Source organism: Trichosurus vulpecula, chromosome 5, assembly GCF_011100635.1.
Source record: "Trichosurus vulpecula isolate mTriVul1 chromosome 5, mTriVul1.pri, whole genome shotgun sequence".
NCBI classification, from domain to species: Eukaryota; Metazoa; Chordata; class Mammalia; order Diprotodontia; family Phalangeridae; genus Trichosurus; species Trichosurus vulpecula.
The window spans coordinates 156,938,212-156,955,888 of NC_050577.1; the positions used below are offsets into that span (position 1 = coordinate 156,938,212).

The 17,677-nt window shown below is 35.7% G+C and overlaps 1 protein-coding gene across 1 annotated transcript in view; it reads right to left on the reverse strand.

The window, feature by feature from the left end:
* LOC118851098 (cadherin-related family member 3-like) overlaps positions 1-17,677 on the reverse strand; it is a 132,098-nt gene that overhangs the window by 3,276 nt on the left and 111,145 nt on the right. The window contains exon 19 of the mRNA XM_036760650.1: positions 1,434-1,564. Within this exon, the coding sequence (XP_036616545.1) occupies positions 1,434-1,564 (131 nt within the window). The remainder of the gene's footprint in view (positions 1-1,433; positions 1,565-17,677) is intronic.

The following is a 17,677-nucleotide window of genomic DNA, read 5'->3' on the forward strand; positions in this document are numbered from 1 at the left end:
TGGCAACTTGTTGAATAAAGGGGTGGATAATGGAGAATAAACAGTCAATTATGATTCTAAACTTGCAAATCTGGTTGATTAGAAAAATGTCCATGCGTTTGAAAGAAATAAGAAATTTAGGAAGAAATTTAGGCTTAGAGGGGAAAGATGGTTTTCTTTTGTGACTTACTGAATTAGAGCTGCCTATGAGACATTCTAGTAGGAATGGTCAGACCAAAGCAAGAGTAATGTTATGAAATACTGATTCAAATTATTAATAAGAGAAAAGAAAAAAAATTTCACATGAATAGCTTTCTAGTGAGCTCTCACCTATGTTTTATGTATCCTGTTAATTTTTTAAATTAAGTGTAGATTTGCATTTATTCTGATTATATGTATTTAATAGACATTAATAGATTTTACCCATTATTTTAGCGTATTGATCTTTTTGGATTTCAATTGTGTACTTATAAATTTGAACTAGCCCTTCTAGTTTCATATCATCTAAAATTTGCTGAGTATTCAACTGTCAAATTGATAAAGATTTTGAAGACAGAACCAATTCTCAAACCCTACAGCGAAACACTATATAGCTCTCTTTAGGTTCACATTGATCCATCAATCAACTCTCTCTGGGTCACATCCAATCATCTAACTAATTCTGAATGTATCTGACTATATTGGCTTTTTGTTTTGTCCACAGGGATATCATGAGAACTTTTGCAAAATGACTCACTGAAAAACAGCTACCCAAGATATACACCATATTTCTGATTGTCTAATATCGTAATCCTGTTGTTGGTTTTTTTTTTCATTTACTACTCTAGTAATTGGGTCACTTGTATTTTAGTTTATAAATAAATTATCCTTCTCAAATTCCCTCACCCCTTTTGAAAATCTACCTTTTCTATTAATTATAATAATCTGGGTCTAGTGAATGAATATTTCTTTGCTAGATATGAGCTAGAGATACTACTACCCCAAAGTCCCAATTTAAAAAATTATTTACATAAGAAAATCTCATTCCTTAGTTCCTGGTGATATTTCTAATGAGTCTGACACTTATACATTTGTGGGAAGCTACAGGTAATGGGCTAAATGAATGGTTCTTGGAATAGTCTGGTAAAGTTTCAAGGGAAAATTCCTCACTGCTGTAATACAACTATTTTCCCCCATACCTCCTTCTGTGAACTAAGCAATATCAAGTCAGTTCTCTATTGACAAAGTAAGGTGGAAAAGAGATATTCTTTCTACTTAGACAGATATGTGCTGGCCATAATGCTCTTAAATCAACTAAATTTCAGGCAAAAGTTTTTTTTTTTTAAACTTGAGATATTTGATAATTTCTCTGGTCCTTAGCTTAGACACTCTCTTTCATGGTCTCTTTTAGTCATTTTTTATTGTCTTTACCAGGAATTAAAATGTTTAAAGAGAAGTAAAAATTCAAATCTTACTCTTTGAAGAGACACCATGCAACAGCATACACAGACATCAAAAAAAGGACACCTGTTATAGTTATCACTGCGGAAATCCAATTATCAGGGCGCCAATAATGTGAAATTCTCAATAATATAGATGTAGTAACCTGAAAATAAGAGAACATTTATTAAACATTAATAGCTGGATGCCTTGGAAATACAGCATACCTTGAAGTTTTTTCTCCATTGGGGATGGCTGCTAAGTATTCTATTCTTGTATGTCAACTTTCTTTTTTAATAAAATGAGGCTTTGGCCATTATTATTATCATAGTTAGAAAAAATAAAACATTTTCACATTTAAATACTTAATTTCTGCCTACAGAAATTTTTTTAGCTACTCCCCCTGAGTAGCTTTGATGAATATGGCATTAAATGTTAGATAATTTTACTTCTGATGTAGAAACAGGTTATTGGTTGGTAATATAATAAGGAAATTATTAAGGAAAGGAATTAGTTACCTTTTTGCCAAATCACTATGACTAGGCTGATTAAACTGAAGTTTGTACTATGACCAATAATTCCAAAGCTAAAATGATAAAAAGGAAGGATTAAAGAATTAAGATCAGCCTAGAAGCCTTGAATCAGAAACATAAAGATTGAGATCTATGATACACACACTGCAACCAAAAGAAAGCAAGGCCAAGAACCCAAGAGATCAGAGTTAATGTGATTAGGGGAAAATCACTGGTCAGTTAATCAGATGTTTTACAAAATCACACAATATTAAAGCTAAAAAGTACCTTACTCTGACACACTGTTCCAAGAGGAGAAATACGCTTATTTCTTGCTCTTGACTGTCATTCAGACTTTCCCTCTGCTACTATGACTTAATATCCTCTCCTCTTTTGAGTTTGGTTGGATAAATATATGATACCATTCAAATTCTCCTGGAAATTATCTATCTGTTCCTTGCACATTCTTCATATTTCTCATGGTTCTTAATACCTGGCTAATAATCTTCCTCCTCAATTCACTTACACCAGGGAATTTCAAAGTACATATTGATATTTTGTTAAACACTTTAATGGAAGAAGCCAATGCCACACAAGTTGCTGAGGAAAAAGCTCCAGGAAGACATGAATGGAGCTGGTAGTCCAGTTTGCTACACTGGAGAATTTGGGGAGTTTCCCTTTGGGTGAGATCCAGGACCCTCCTCTTAGTTGAGCTGAGTTACTTCACTCCCAATGGAAGGGCTCCTTCACTCTGTATTGTCTGATATATAGCCTAGACTAAAAATATTTAATGGAGCAGATAGATATACTTCCAGTTTGGTACCTCCTCCTTCTGAGGAGATGAGTGTGGCCTTTTCCTGCTTCCCCTCCAGGCAAGAATGAGTCTCCTTTTCAGGAATGTGGGGAGAAAAGAGGCTAGAGATGTCTATTCTACCTCCCTTTGAGCCACACTATGATAGCCACTCATCCCTCCTTACAAATGAAAAAAAATCTAACAAAACATACTGAGGAAGGGATATTTTACTTGGCTACTTAACTGAAAGAAAAAAGAGGGAAAGAATTAGATAACTAAGTAAAAAGAAGAAAGACAAAGGAGTTAAAAGGTTATGCAAAAATTCAAAACTAGGGCAAGTTGTGATAAATAGGAGTAGAACATAAGGTTAAAGGGAAGAGAACCTGTGGGAATAAGGTTACATTAAAACAGATTTAGCAAAAATAACTGAAGAAACAATGGGTTGTCTTTTTCAGAGAAATAAAAATTCCTAATTCAGGAAAAAATAGACACAAATAAATAAAAATATAAATGTGGCCCTTATAACTTTAAGTGTGAATGAACTAAACAAGCCAATACAATGGACAAAAAGTGAAAAGAATGGGTAAGTATACAACACTACACAATCTGTTGCTTACAAGAAAAATACCAAAAATTTTAAAAATACATAAAATTAAAAAAAAAACAAGAAGGGAAACAACATTCATCATGTGTCAGATGGAAAAAAATGCAAGAATTGCAATCATGCTATCAAACAAAGCAAAAATAAGCACTCAGAACAAAAGAGTTAAACAAGAAAACCACAGGAATGCTGAAAGAACCATAGCTAACAAAACAATATCAACATTATTATGTGCTTCAAATGCTATAACATCTAAATTCGCAGTGGGGAAATTAATTCAATTTTAAGAAGACATAAATAGTAATATGATAAGAGTAGGAGATTTAATTGAGAGTTAGAGATCTTAAATAACCCAATCTCAGAATAAAAATAGAACATCAAAAGTGATGGGGATTGGGAGGTGGGAAGTCTTGGCCCCAGTGGAGTCACAGCAGAATTCTATTAAACTTAAAGAACAACTAGTACCAACACTATAGGAATTATTCTCAAAAACTGAGAAATTGAGAAAGCACTCTACCAGACTCATTTTATGTGACAAATATAATCCTAATATGTAAGCCAGAGAAGGATAAATTCAAAGCATTATAGACTAATGTCATCAATGGATAATTCAAAAATTTTTAAATAAAACTTTGTCAAATAGACTACCAAATCATTCAAGAAATCATTCATTATGCTTTGTGCCTGGGATAAAAGGATGGTTCAGATGAAAGAAATAAACATAATTAAACATATTAAAAACAAAAATATCAAAAATGACATCATCTCAATAGATGTAGATAAAGCCTTTGAAAAAGTACAATTATCACTCATGATAATTGCTCTAAATAGTGTGGACATAGAGGAAATGTATTTACTGTCATAAAAAGTATCCATCAAAAACCAAAATCTAACATCATATGCAATAGGGATATACTAGAAGCTTTCTCAATAAATACGGGAGAAAGAAATTAAGGACACAAAGATAGTAAAAGAGGAGATAAAGATATTCCTATTTATTGATGACATGACCATAAGAAAATCCCAAGGATTCAGGAAAGATGCTAATTGAAATCATTTAAACAATTGTAGCTAAGTGATGGGCTAAAAAACCCTCAAAATCAAAATATTTCTATAGAATGATATAGAAAACTAATTATCTATAAATATAGCAAAATCCAAGCGGCAATAATGGATAAATCCCATTCTCATAAATGGATGGAAAAACAGAAACAATGGAACAACATTGGGCAAAATGAAGGTATTCAAATGTAGGTTCTGAATGAATTGATAGATGAATGGATGCATAGATGGATGAAAGAACAAACAAATGGATGAGTGAATTAACAAAATCCACCAAAGTATATACTAAGAATGAATTGAGAGATACAAGTGCAAGGAAGACCCAAGTTCACATCATGCCTCAGATATTAATAATAGTCAATTTTATATATAACCTTTAGCCTCTTTAATTTGTTAATTATGAGCCATAGAGAACTGAGAATAGCTTTGTATTTTTCCATGTTTCATGGTTTCCACTGCCAGAGAATTCATCACCTCGTGGCCAACCTACTTGTGATAAGCCTTTCCATATCTGGCTGAGCTGGGCCTCAGGCAACCGATAATCTGTGAGACCGTACTCAAAACTTTTCCAAAATGGCAGAATCTGCCAAAGCTTGTGCCCTCATGGAATATTTTTTTTAAAATTGTAAATAAGAATATAATTTGAGATAGAAAGCATAATTTATTAAATTTACATTCTAACTCAGTGTATCCAATTAGATCAGGGGTTCTTAAATGATCAATCAATCTATTTAGTCATGAGCCTCTTTGGCAGGCTTGAGAGAGTCCTATGGACTTCTAAGAATGATGTTGTTAAATGTAGAAAATACATAGGATTACAAGGGAAACCAAAGATTTAGGGTCCTCCCCCATGAAATCTACCCACCCTCAGAAATTTATCCATGGACTTGTGCATGTTAAGTTAAAAATTTTTGTATTAGACTATATAGCCATTATCATTTTTTTTTTTTGGTAAGAGGTGAACTTCAAAACAAATAAAACATCCCCATGATTTAAGACCATGGTGTTAATTTAAGTTTACAAGTGAAAAGGCCTACTCTTGTTGTCTTCCTCAGGAAACATGCACAAAATACAGATTATAACAAAATAGGTCATAGGTAAAAATATCCAATTACCTTCTAAAGGGGTCTGGTACCCACCCGGACAGTGGCAAAAAATTCTAAATTAGGTTTTCCAATGTCTATGACTGAACGATTCCCACTTTTACCAGGAGATGGCAGCATAACACACCATAAGTTTTGGTCAAACTTGTTTATTGACATTTTCTAAGGCAATGTAAGAAACAAAGCTGCATTTCCAAAAATAAAAAGGAAAAGTTGACCTGAAACTTTATGAAATAATCCAACAAGATGATTATTTTAAGGGCAGGAGATCAAGCTGTACTTTTTTTAAAATTTTAATGAAGCAAAACAATTCCGATTACTGGAAATTTCTGGTAGAGGATAAAGCATTGTATGACTCTACATTATACTTTACGATGTAAGAATTGGGCATGTCTGGACAAAGGAAGACCAAGAGATGAGAATAAATACTGACAGTGCCAATTGTTCCATGGTACACAACAGATCAACCACTCATTTGTCACTCCCTTTTAAACTAAGCAGGGCACTGCAATCACAAGGGTTTAATAGACTGAGCTGGTGACAATATGGTTCAGTCATTAAATCACCCAAATTCCTTCTCGGCTCATCTGGAAATGATACCTCTACCCAAAACAAAGTCATATGGAAATAATACCACCAAGGTATAGTCAGTGGCTCTGGACTTTAGCTCTGATAAAGAAGCAGGGGGAACAACCAAACAACCAACAAGTATTTCGATTATTATCTATTACGTGCTAGACATTACGTGAGGTGTTAGGATTACAAATGGAAAAGTGAAGCTGTGTGTGATTTTAAGAAGTTAATAATCTACTTCAACACAGTAAAGACGGGGTCACTCTAGGAAGGATCTGGTAATGTGCTCAGAAATATAGTTTCTAACATTCTTCAGAAACAAAATCTTGCCCCTGTAACAAGGTGGTAGCTACAGTCCCATGTAAATAAAGGCAGGTTGTACAACAAATACATACACATACATATATACAACACACTTACATATTAACATACACATGATTTTATGCATGTGTATATGGACATGTGTATATACACATGTATATTATGTATACATGTAGGGTAGGTGTGTATAGTGAAATCACAACATAATTTAGGCACAATTATGAGCCTGCCAAAAATGACCGCATAGTATATTAGATCAAAGCTGACTTTAGAATTAGAAAGACCAGAGTTCAAGTTCTTCCCCCCAATACCGGCAATATGTCTATAGTCAAATAACTTAACCTCTTAGCATCTCTACATAACTCTCTAATGAGCATTGGTAATGAGAGTTTATGATTCCAGATATAATGTGTAAGGGGGCAGCTCTAGGTGAGTAAATAGAGGAAGACTCATATACCTGAGTTCAAATCCAGTCTCAAACATTTACTAGATGTATGTCCCTGGGCAAGTCACTTAACCCTGTTTGCCTCCATTTCCTTATCTGTAAAATGAGCTAGAGAAGGAAATGATAAACCACTCCAGTACCTTTGCCAAGAAAACCCCAAATGGGGTCACGAAGAGTCGGACATGACTGAAATGACTGGATGGCAACAATGGAAATAATTTGTAAAGGGCAGCTTTCCAATCTACATCATCGCTTTCATCTACACAACATCAACAACTCACCCTTCCAGTATGTGTGTGTATGCACGCACAAAATATATACGTGTTTATTTGTATGTATATATCTGTATATCTGTAAATTATGGACATATATAACTATGCCTTCTGTTCATAAGAAATATATATTTGTTGCTCTTAGGGAATTCTAATCAAAGGAAATGTGAAAGTTTGAATTTTTAAAAAGAAGGAAGTATATGTAGAGAAAAATCTTTCTGTAGGGATTAATGATAACAATACTTTGGATTTATACGTGTTCACTCCAAATAACTTTTACGTCTGTTATTTCAGTTGATCCTAACAACATCCTTGTGAAATAGGAGGGATGAGAAGTCTAATCTCCTCCCTAAAGCCTGTACCCATGGTAAATATTTAAATATGTATTTAATGACAGGCCTGGCTCTTTTAGTTATATTGTCTTACTCTCGGTTGGTATTTAGCTCTCCTATCTAGGGATAACATTGGACTAGGCCAAATTTTCTGAGGCTGTTCTAGATTTCAGAGGATTCCTCAGACCTATTCCACTCCTGGGGTCTGGGACCCAAACTATACTAATGTAGATTATGGAAATGGGAAAACAGGGGAGAAAGTAATATTTATCCAGTTGAATTTGTCTTAATATTGGACACCACTGCTTGTTCAATTCAATCTACTGACAAATATCCTACCTTCATAACATTCTTTTAGGATCCTTTCCTTTTTTCTCTCCACTCACAGAAGTACCACCTTAGTTCAGGCCTTCCTCACTGTACAGTGCTCTCTGATACTGCTAGAGGCTTCCAGCTGGTCTCTCTGCCTCAAATCTCTCTTTGTTCCAAGCCCTCTTCCACGTGGCTAACAAAGTCATTATTATTATTTTTAAATACAGATTTTGGAATTAGCTAGCCAGTGCAGTGGTTAGAGCACTGAGTCTTGAGTCAGGAAAATCTGAGTTCAAATTTGGCTTTAGAAACCAGTTGTGTGATGTTAGGCAATTCAATTAACCTGTTTGCCTCAGTTTCCTCATCAATATGATGGGAGTAATATAGCATCTACCTCCCAGGGTTGTCGTGGGGATCAACTCTGATCATATTTGTAAAGTGTAAATGTTTTGATATTGTTGTTTTTGGTTGTATCTGATTCTTCGTGACTCCATTTGGGGTTTTCTTGGCAAAGATCTGGAGTGACTTGTCATTTCCTTCTCCAGCTCATTTTACTAATGAGGAAACTGAGGCAAACAGGGTTAAATGACTTGTCCAGGGTCACACAGCTAGTAAGTGTCTGAGGCCAGACTTAAGCTCAAGAAGATAAGTCTTCCTGGCTGCAAGGCCGGTACTTTATCCACTGCACCACCTAGCTGCCCCTATATAAATAACACACACATATGTACACACATACATATATATGTTTATGTATGTATATGTGTATCTGTATATATGCAAATACATACATATATGTATGTATATACATACATGTGTATGTGTGTATATAAATAAATGTATACATATATGCATACACACACACACATATATATGTATATATATGCTGTTATTATTGTTAGGTCTCAACAAACTCCAACCTTATTATCTCCAGGATGAAATATAAATTCCTGCGTCCGGCATTTAAAATTCTTTTTAACCTGACCTTTTCCTACTTTACCAGTCTTTTTATACTTTTACTTTCCTCCCAAAACTCAATAAACCATATACACTAGCCTACTTACTAGTCCTCCAGCATAACACTGCCTTTGATATCTCTGCAATTGTATTGGCTGTTCCCTGAGACTGAAATGCCCTCTCCTCCATTCCTTAGTTTCTCTGGCTTCCTTCAAAATCATATTAAATTCCACACTCTGTAGAAGGCCTATCCTGGTCATCTCAGCTTCTAATGCCTTGCCCTCTAAGATTGACTTCCATCTCCTCCTTATTTATCATGTATGTACTCAGTTATTTACGAGTTGTATCCCTCATTAGAATGTAAGCTCCTTGGGACTATTTTTTACTTTTCTTTATGTCACTAACATTTAGAAACAGGCATAGTTAAGTGCTTAATAAATGCTTTTTGATTAATCTGTCCGTGTATCCTTCTTTATGCTTCCCAATAACTTGCTTGTTTGCTATTTAAATGCAAAGTAATTTGATAATCTATATTTTATAGATAAAATTTTTAACAATAAGATTGTATCTACTTTAAAATGGATTTTGCTCATTGGTCTATTGTGTGTGCTAGATGCCTAAATAAACATTTAACCAGTGATGGAGCCAAGACTAAATAGCTGCCTATTTTACTCCTCTAAAATCATTAAGCCCCTTTTGTTCAAATTATTAGGCCCTCCTATCCAAATCATGTTTCTAAATAAGTCTTGATACAAAACCACAGATGCATTTCCACTGGACTTCAGAGCCTTATATTAAAAGATGGTCTGAAAGTTCCATTGATTCTAAAATCTAGGAGAAATTCTAAATAAAACTCCATTCCTTCACTAGGAAATAAAATGAATGCTCAAGTTTCTTAGATTTCTGATTTTAACTTTCTGTGGCCTTAAGGACTCTTAAGATTTTAGCAGGCAGTGTGTTACAATAGGAAAAAAACTAAATTTGGAGTCAGAGGACCTAGGTTTGAATCTCAGTTCTGCCCCCATGTCACCTTGGGCAAGGTGGTAGGCATTTCACCCTTCTGTGCCTTAGTTTTTAATCTGTAAAATAAGGAGGCAGAACTAGGTGGTATCTCAGATACTTTCCACCTCTAATTCTTAATCTTATAAAATTATTATTTTTGCAAACATAAATCTCTCTCTCAGATCTCAAATCTCTCTTCATTCCAATCCATCTTCCACATGGCTGCCAAAGTTATTTTTTTTAAATACAGATCTTAGAGTCGGCTAGTTAGTGCAGTAGATAGAGCACTGAGCCTTGAGTAAGGAAAATCTGAGTTCAAATCTGGCCTTAGAACATTACCATGAAACAAAGATCTTCAAACGTAGATCCTTCAAAGATCTATGAATTTTATCATTATGGGCACTTCTTCCGTTACTTTATATTGCAATCCCTTTAATGGTTTAGTAGACAGTCTTTGAGATACAGTGACCCCAAAAATTACTCATTGTGTGGTTAACATTCTGGTGATGATCCTTTCTGAACAAAGCTTCTTGAATGGCAAGCATAGATTCTGTGGCTAGGCATGTACTCAAAGCTTTTCCAAGTTGGTAGGACCCTCTAGAATTTACTTTTTTATTTTCATAACTTAGGGCCACCTCCATTTCTGGAAGAGGCATCAGAATAGGACATTAATGCAACTACATTGCTAAAGATGATTTGTTATATGTGAAAAAGGTCATGTTAATTGAAATTGTACCTTTTTAAACAAACTGTTGCCAGAAGAGCATTTTTCCTTAAAGTTCAATTGCACATGTAGTAGGGTTCTCTGCACATGCATCAGACAACTGTACATGAGTGCACTCCAAAAATCATTCTTAAAAAGGATTTTATCTTGCATAGGAGGACATTTTGATACAATCTTCTGTTTTTATCATGTTAAGAGAGCTTTCCTTTTTTTTCTTTTTAACTCATGAACATACTTTTAAAAAGTGTGGAAAAATCATTTCTACTGATCAACTAAATAGTTCTCCATGACAAACATGAAAAAGTGTTGAAATAAATGACTAATGATGTACCGAAATCCAAGTTTGTATGTCATCAGGCATTCACCTCACTTTGAAGGAAGTGACCATTGAAAAAGTAGAAGTTACCATCTGCCATTTGGTCATGCATTCAGGGTCATACAGCTGTATCCAGTTAATTTGATTTGATTCATAATCTTAATTGCTTAACTTGTTTCATTGTCCAAAATAAATGACAGTGACAGTACTCTGCCTTGTCATGATATCTTTCATCAGTGGATATTATTATAAGGTAAATGTACAAGGCACTATTTTACTCCTCTAATCTACTGACATTTTAAACTTTACAATTAATTCTAATTTTAGTAGTTTTGTGTTTGTTTTAACTCTTTCCACGTCAGTAACAAATTCCCATTCATCATAGTCAAATGGCAATATGATACACAACGTTGATGGATCTAAAAAAGCTTATGAGTAAATTTCTACAGTTTGAGCTAAAGTATTATGGCAAAATGCATGTTTTTGCCTAAGTTAACCAAAAACTTTAGATAAAAGCAAATAGGAAAACAAAGAATGTTAGATCTGGAGGTAACTTCTGAGAAAATCTGGTCCAAGAAATCCCACCCCCACCCCCATTTCATGGATAAGGAAGGGAAGTTTTGACAAAAGTCACACAGTGAGAAAGTGGCAGTCATGACCAGAACATGGATGGGTATTTTAATGGTTTATTCAGTGTTCTTTCTACTACTCTATGCTGCCTCACACATTGTGTATCAATTTTTCACATGATGACCTCAATACTTTCTAAAGGCCAACCTAGCAACATATAGAAATGGAAAATTTAGCAATCACCTCATGAAAAAAGTTTTATTTCAAATATCCAGAAAACTGAGGTAAGAATTTTGGTCATGGATGAATTACCTGGGTAACTCTGAATTCTACATTTCTTACTTCATATAGTGATATTGTCTAATTGGGATTTTGCTAAAAATTGTTCAAACTTGAAGTCTATGCTGTCCAAAATCAATAAAGCTCTTTGAGGTTTTTTTTTAATGCTATGTAGGCCTGAGCTCCATACTTCCTCTTGGCTGAAAAGTAGAATGAAAGTAGAATGACAATGGCAACTGTTATGTTTGTTAAGTACCATGATGCCATGATATTGCCCCATTCTTTGTTATCTTTTTGAGGGGAGGGAAGCTCAAAAGGGCAGAAATATATAGATGTAGTGTAGTGAAGTTGCCAAATACTGTTTTTCATATTTGTGAAATGTGGAATTCATAAATAAAGCTAGTTCCTAGGAAAAGGCCTAAGCCATGACTCAGTGTCCTAGGAAGAAAGAGAAGCAATGTGGAATAAAGGAAATGGGGCCAGTGGTTGCCTCTAAAGTATTTCCATCCATTAAACTTAATCAAGGAGAGTAGAGCAAAGAGGGCTATCCACGGGTTCATTCAGAGAACCTGAGCAGCCAAGTCTTGAAGGAAAACCCATGCTGGGAACTTTATGAGGAGAATAGCATCAGAGAGAGGGATTATGGAGGCCAAAGTTCATGACACTAAGCCACAAGCAATGTCCTTTTATGGCAATAGGGAGATGAAGACATTTCAAAATCCAAAGGAAATTAATTGCTTCAGGAAGAATGACAAGGGATTTAGTGAAGATTTGCCATAAGCAGAAGAGATAAAGTTCTTCTTATGTTTGAGCTAAGAAATAGCGGAGGATGGGGAGAACCCCACCAAATCTATGACAAGGTGGTCTAGGGCAAAGAATCCAGTGAAAAAGTCTGAGAAAGGGAGACTTTAAGAAAAAAAAGTACCTATCTCAAACCTTTTGCTCACATATTATATGAAGATGAGGTTTTGGGGGAACAGATTCTGGAAGATGGTGACACTGCCTATCCTTGCCAAGGATGTCTACCAGCTAAAATTTAGCTACTATTCAGGATGAGATCTACCAGAAAATTTTCATTCAAGAGAGAAGAGGAAGTTAAGAAAGAGCAAGGCTTAATTATTTTGTAGTTGATGCTTAGGAACCAATTTTTGTTGTGGTTGAGTCATTTTTTCAGTTATGTTGACTCTTCATTGGCAAAGATACCAGAGTGGTTTGCCATTTCCTTCTCCACCTTATTTTTATAGATGAGGAAACTGAGGAAAACAGAGTCTAGTGACTTGCCCAGGATCATAGAGCTAGTGACTGGGGCCAGATTTGAACTCAGGGAGATGAATCTTCCTGACTCCAGTCCCAGCATTCTTTCCACTGCACCACCTAGCTACCCCAGCAGGGCCAATATCACTACCATGTTACCTGAACATTTTATCTCTTTTATCTGTTATTGTAACCCCCTTTCCTCTGCTATGTTTCTCCAGTAGTGCTCTATAATAAATTATTTTTAAAATACCAGAGATAGTATATCGCATTGAGGGAAAGCCAGAGCTGGATATTAAAGGATCCAGGAAAAAGAGGGGAAGTAGGGGCAGCACAAAACCTATAAGGAGCAACAATGAAAGGCCAATGTGTGGATTTGCTTTGCTTGTGTATACATAATGGTTGCAAAAGTTTTTGCTTTTCTTTCTTTTTTCAATGGACATAAGGTGATAGATTGAGAACGTAGATTTTCACTAATTACAAAAACCAATATTTTTTTTAAAAAAAGAACCTCAACTAATATAAATGGGGGAACATTTTTATAGCAAGTTTTGCTGATAAAGGTCTTATTTCTCAACTACATAAAGAACTAAGTCAAATTTATAAATTAGAGCCATTCCCCACATGATAAACGGTCAAAGGATATGAACGGGCAGTTTTCAGAAGAAGAAATTAAAGCTATCAACAGTCATACTAAAAAATGCTTTAAATCACTACTGATTAGAGAAATGCAAATTAAAATAACTCTGAGGTACCACCTTATACCTATCAGATTGGCTAACATGACAGAAAAAGAATATGACAAATGCTTGAGGGGATGTGGAGAAATAGGCACACCATTGTACTGTTGGTGAATTGTGAATTCGTCCAACTCTTCTGGAAAATAATTCGGAACTACACCCAAAGAGCTATAAAACTGTGCATACCTTTTGACTCAGCAATACCACTACTAGGTCTGTATCTTAAAGAGACCAAAGGAAAAGGGGGAAGATCTATATATACAAAATAGTTATAGCAGCTCATTTTGTAGTGGCTAAGAATTGGACATTGAAGGGATACCAATCAATTGGGGAATGGCTGAACAAGTTGTTGTATACAATTGTGATGGAATGCTATTGTACTATAAGAAATGGTAAGCAAGATGGTTTCAGAAAAACCTGGGAGACATATATGAACTCATGCAAAGTAAAGTGAGCAGAACTGGAGCATGGTACACGATAGTGACAATATTTTAACAATGATCAACTGTGAAAGACTTAGCTATTCTCATCAATACAATGATCCAAGACAATTTCAAAGGACCCATGATGAAAAATGTGATCTAAGGATTTCATTGAGTAATTGTCATACCCTGGAGGGGTTTGTTGTTGTTGTTTTTCAGTCCAAAAATTGGTTTATAACTTTTTCTTGCATAATAGTTGCATGGTATAATGCTGTTCATCATGCTACTTAAAAGCTAAACAGAGCAGCAGTGTATTCACCAGCAGCATATGGCTATACATTCATCTTTCACACATTGTGAGTCAGGAGATTTGAATTCTCAATGCATGTGTATTGTCAGTATTTTGTTTTAACATATATTTGTGAGTATTCCATGGATCCTAATTTTGCACCAAAGACAATTTAGTAATAAATGATTTTTAAGTAATACCTATTCAGTTTTTTTAAAGCTTTACATAATGGTTGCACTCCATGTTCTTGTAAAAAAAATGGCAAAAAATCTGGGATGATTATGTGGTGAAATACAGTATCTCCAGAGAGAGCACTGTTGAACTCTCAATGCAAATTGAAGTAATTTTTTTACTTTCTTTTTTTTCTTACCTTTTCTTTTCTGCAACCTAGCTATGTAATGGCAAGCAGGTTGGGACTTTTTGCTGGTTTTTTTTTTGTTTTGGAGTGCTTCTCAGCACTAAGGCAATCAAGTGCCTCTGAGTCTTGCCTTTGTTTGATTCAAAAGTCTTTGACTGAATCAAGAGTCTTTGATGACCTGCTTAAGTCACAAGAAAGCCCAAGTCACATGAGTTTGAGTCACATAGTTGTGATACCCTCTGACCCTGAAGAAGTATATATGTACTCTGAGAGTAGCATTTTGCTTGAGGCTCACTCATTGGAAGAGTGTTCCTGTGACATGGCCAGATGAGACTCTGGGTAGCTGTTAAGGAGCTCCCCCCCCCCAGCTTTTAAAACCCAGATGTTGGTGCTTCTCTCTCTGGTACCTATGTATGTATTGCTATGGTCAGGCAGAAGCCTATCTGTTGATTTGTGTTATTTTCTCTGTTTGTAATTTCTGTTTGTATTTGCTCTGAAGCTCAGAGTGCTGACTCTCCCCCCTGGACTAAGTGAATGATATATACATGTTTAATTAAAGTAAGATTGTTAACCCCTTAAAGTTGCTCTCCTTAGAAAAACAGATCAAAGAACCTGTGCTAGCAGCCCTCCTGTGTGCTGGTGTTATTGGTCTTACACCTCCACAGCAGCTGCAAGCAGCATTGTTGTTACAGGCTAATATGGAAATTTGTTTTGCGTGATTTCACATGTATAATTGATATATTGCTTTCTTAACAGGTGGGGGAGGGACTAGAAGGTGACAGCAAATTTAGAACTCAAATTTTATTTTTAAAACAATGTTAAAATAAATAACATTTCTAAAAAGTAAATAAATGGGGGGGGGGAATGAAGTAGGTGTATGCTTTCTGGTGCCAAAATAAAATGGCAACAAGAGGTGGGGGAGGTGGAGAGGGAAGAGTCCTTAACCTTTCCTCAGACCCTAGCCTATCAAGTCATAAGAAAGGGAATTAATGAACTCGTGAGGAATTCCTGGCTCACATTTAGACTGCTTTGGTTCCCCAGGTGCACTGGGGCACATTCTTCTCCTTTACAGACACCATAGGTACATCAGAAGGTTTCCATTTACTTACCCGTTCTGAGGGACCTTTCTCATCATGGTTCCTTACTAAAGTATTGCTTTATGGGAAGGGCACTAGAACTCAGCCCTACTTTTCACACAGGCTCTCATTTGCCCATTGTCTTCCTTAACCACCAAAGTTCCGAGCTCCTTATATATCATACCTCCAGTGCCTCCAGATATCCTGAAACTTCCTAAATACACGTAGAGCCTAAATGGCTGCTGCAGGCAGGTGCATGCCCCTCCTACCTTGGACACATAGATGTGCCCCCTTTACCAAAGACCCCAGACTCTAACAGACATTTCCATCATTTCTCACTTCTACAATAAGAAAAATTTGGCAAAAGTTACCAAGAAGAGAGAATTGGAGGTGATGGTGAAAGCACTTAAAACATATTATCATTTAACCTTTTTGAAATGGTGCTTTGTACTTTATTTACTTTGTATACTTAATCTGTGAAGAACATATGCTTTCCTTTATATTTATGAAAACGCTGAAAATACTGTCCATTCTTCAAAAATAATGTTAGTAAAAAAACTTTTCCAAAGAACGAGACTGATCATACTCCAAGTCCCAACAAAATGCAGTTGAGTTTAATGCTCATGCCCCTGTGTGGACAATAGTAATTCCATGACGAATGAATCGAGTCTATTAGCTCCCTGTGATAAAGCTGAATTTTATTGTTTTCTTCTGTATTGGATCGAGCTTCCTTCTAAATAAAGCTGTTCAGTGCACTTCCAGCATATGGAGCTCATATAGAGTAGAAGACTATAAAGTTTTAGGCTACAGGCACTTGCCAAATGCTTTTGGACCTTATTCATAGGAAAGCCAGTATATGTGACTAAACACACTTCTTTAATTTTTACAAGGCATACTTCTATATTCATTTATAAGAGGACTTAGTTTCCGTTAAGCTTCCACAGCATAAACCAAGACACCAGGGTAAGATTTTGTGTTCTTTTTCCCCCCAGAAGATAAATTACACTACTTTATGATATTTCCTCTAGTCTACAAGAAAGCACAGGAAACCTTAATTAGGTACTTAAGATCATAGGTTCATAGATCTAGAGCTGAAAGGGAGCCAGAAAGCTACTAGTCTGGTATCTTCCTTTACAGAGAAGGAATGGAGAGAGATGGCAGTGAAGTGACTCGCTCACACAGGGATATCCCAGATGTAATTCAAGTTCAAATCAAAAGATAAAAAAAGAGTGTAATTATTTTTTAAAAAAGGAGTTCTACACAATACTTCGAAAATATAAAATTATCTATGAAACAAAAGGTTAAAAATGGAAGGATAAAGGAAGAAGCTTTTATTAAGCACCAACTCTTTGCAGTTTGCTCAGTACTTTGCAAATATTATCTCATTTGATTGTCCCAACAACCCTAGGCCCTATTTTACATTTGAAGAAACTGAGGCAGACAGAGGTTTAATTACTTGTTCAGGATGACACAGCTAATAAATATCTGAGGCTGAATTTAAATCAGATTTGCCTAACTCTAGGCCAGGGGTGGGGAATCATGTGGCCCTATAGGTCCTCAAGTGCAGCCATTTGACTGAATCCAAACTTCATAAAACAAATCCCCTTAAGAAAAGATTTGTTCTATAAAACTTGGACTCAGTCAAAAGGGCACATTCAAGAACCTAGAAGGCCATGTGTGGCCTTGAGGACCTAAGCCCTAGGTTCGCCACCCCTGCTCTAGGCCAAGTACTCCATCCATTGTGCTACCTAGCTTCCTTATTCAGGTCATGTATGTGTCCCACAGGGTTCATCCTGGTCCCTCTTCTCTCCTCCCTCTATACTACTTCACTTGGTAATCTCATTGGCATCCATGGATTCAATTGCCATCTCTATGATAACAATTCTCAAATCTTTCTATCCTACCCCAACTTCTCTGCTGATGTCTAGTCTCACATTTCCAACTGCCTTTCAGACATCTCAAGCAGACT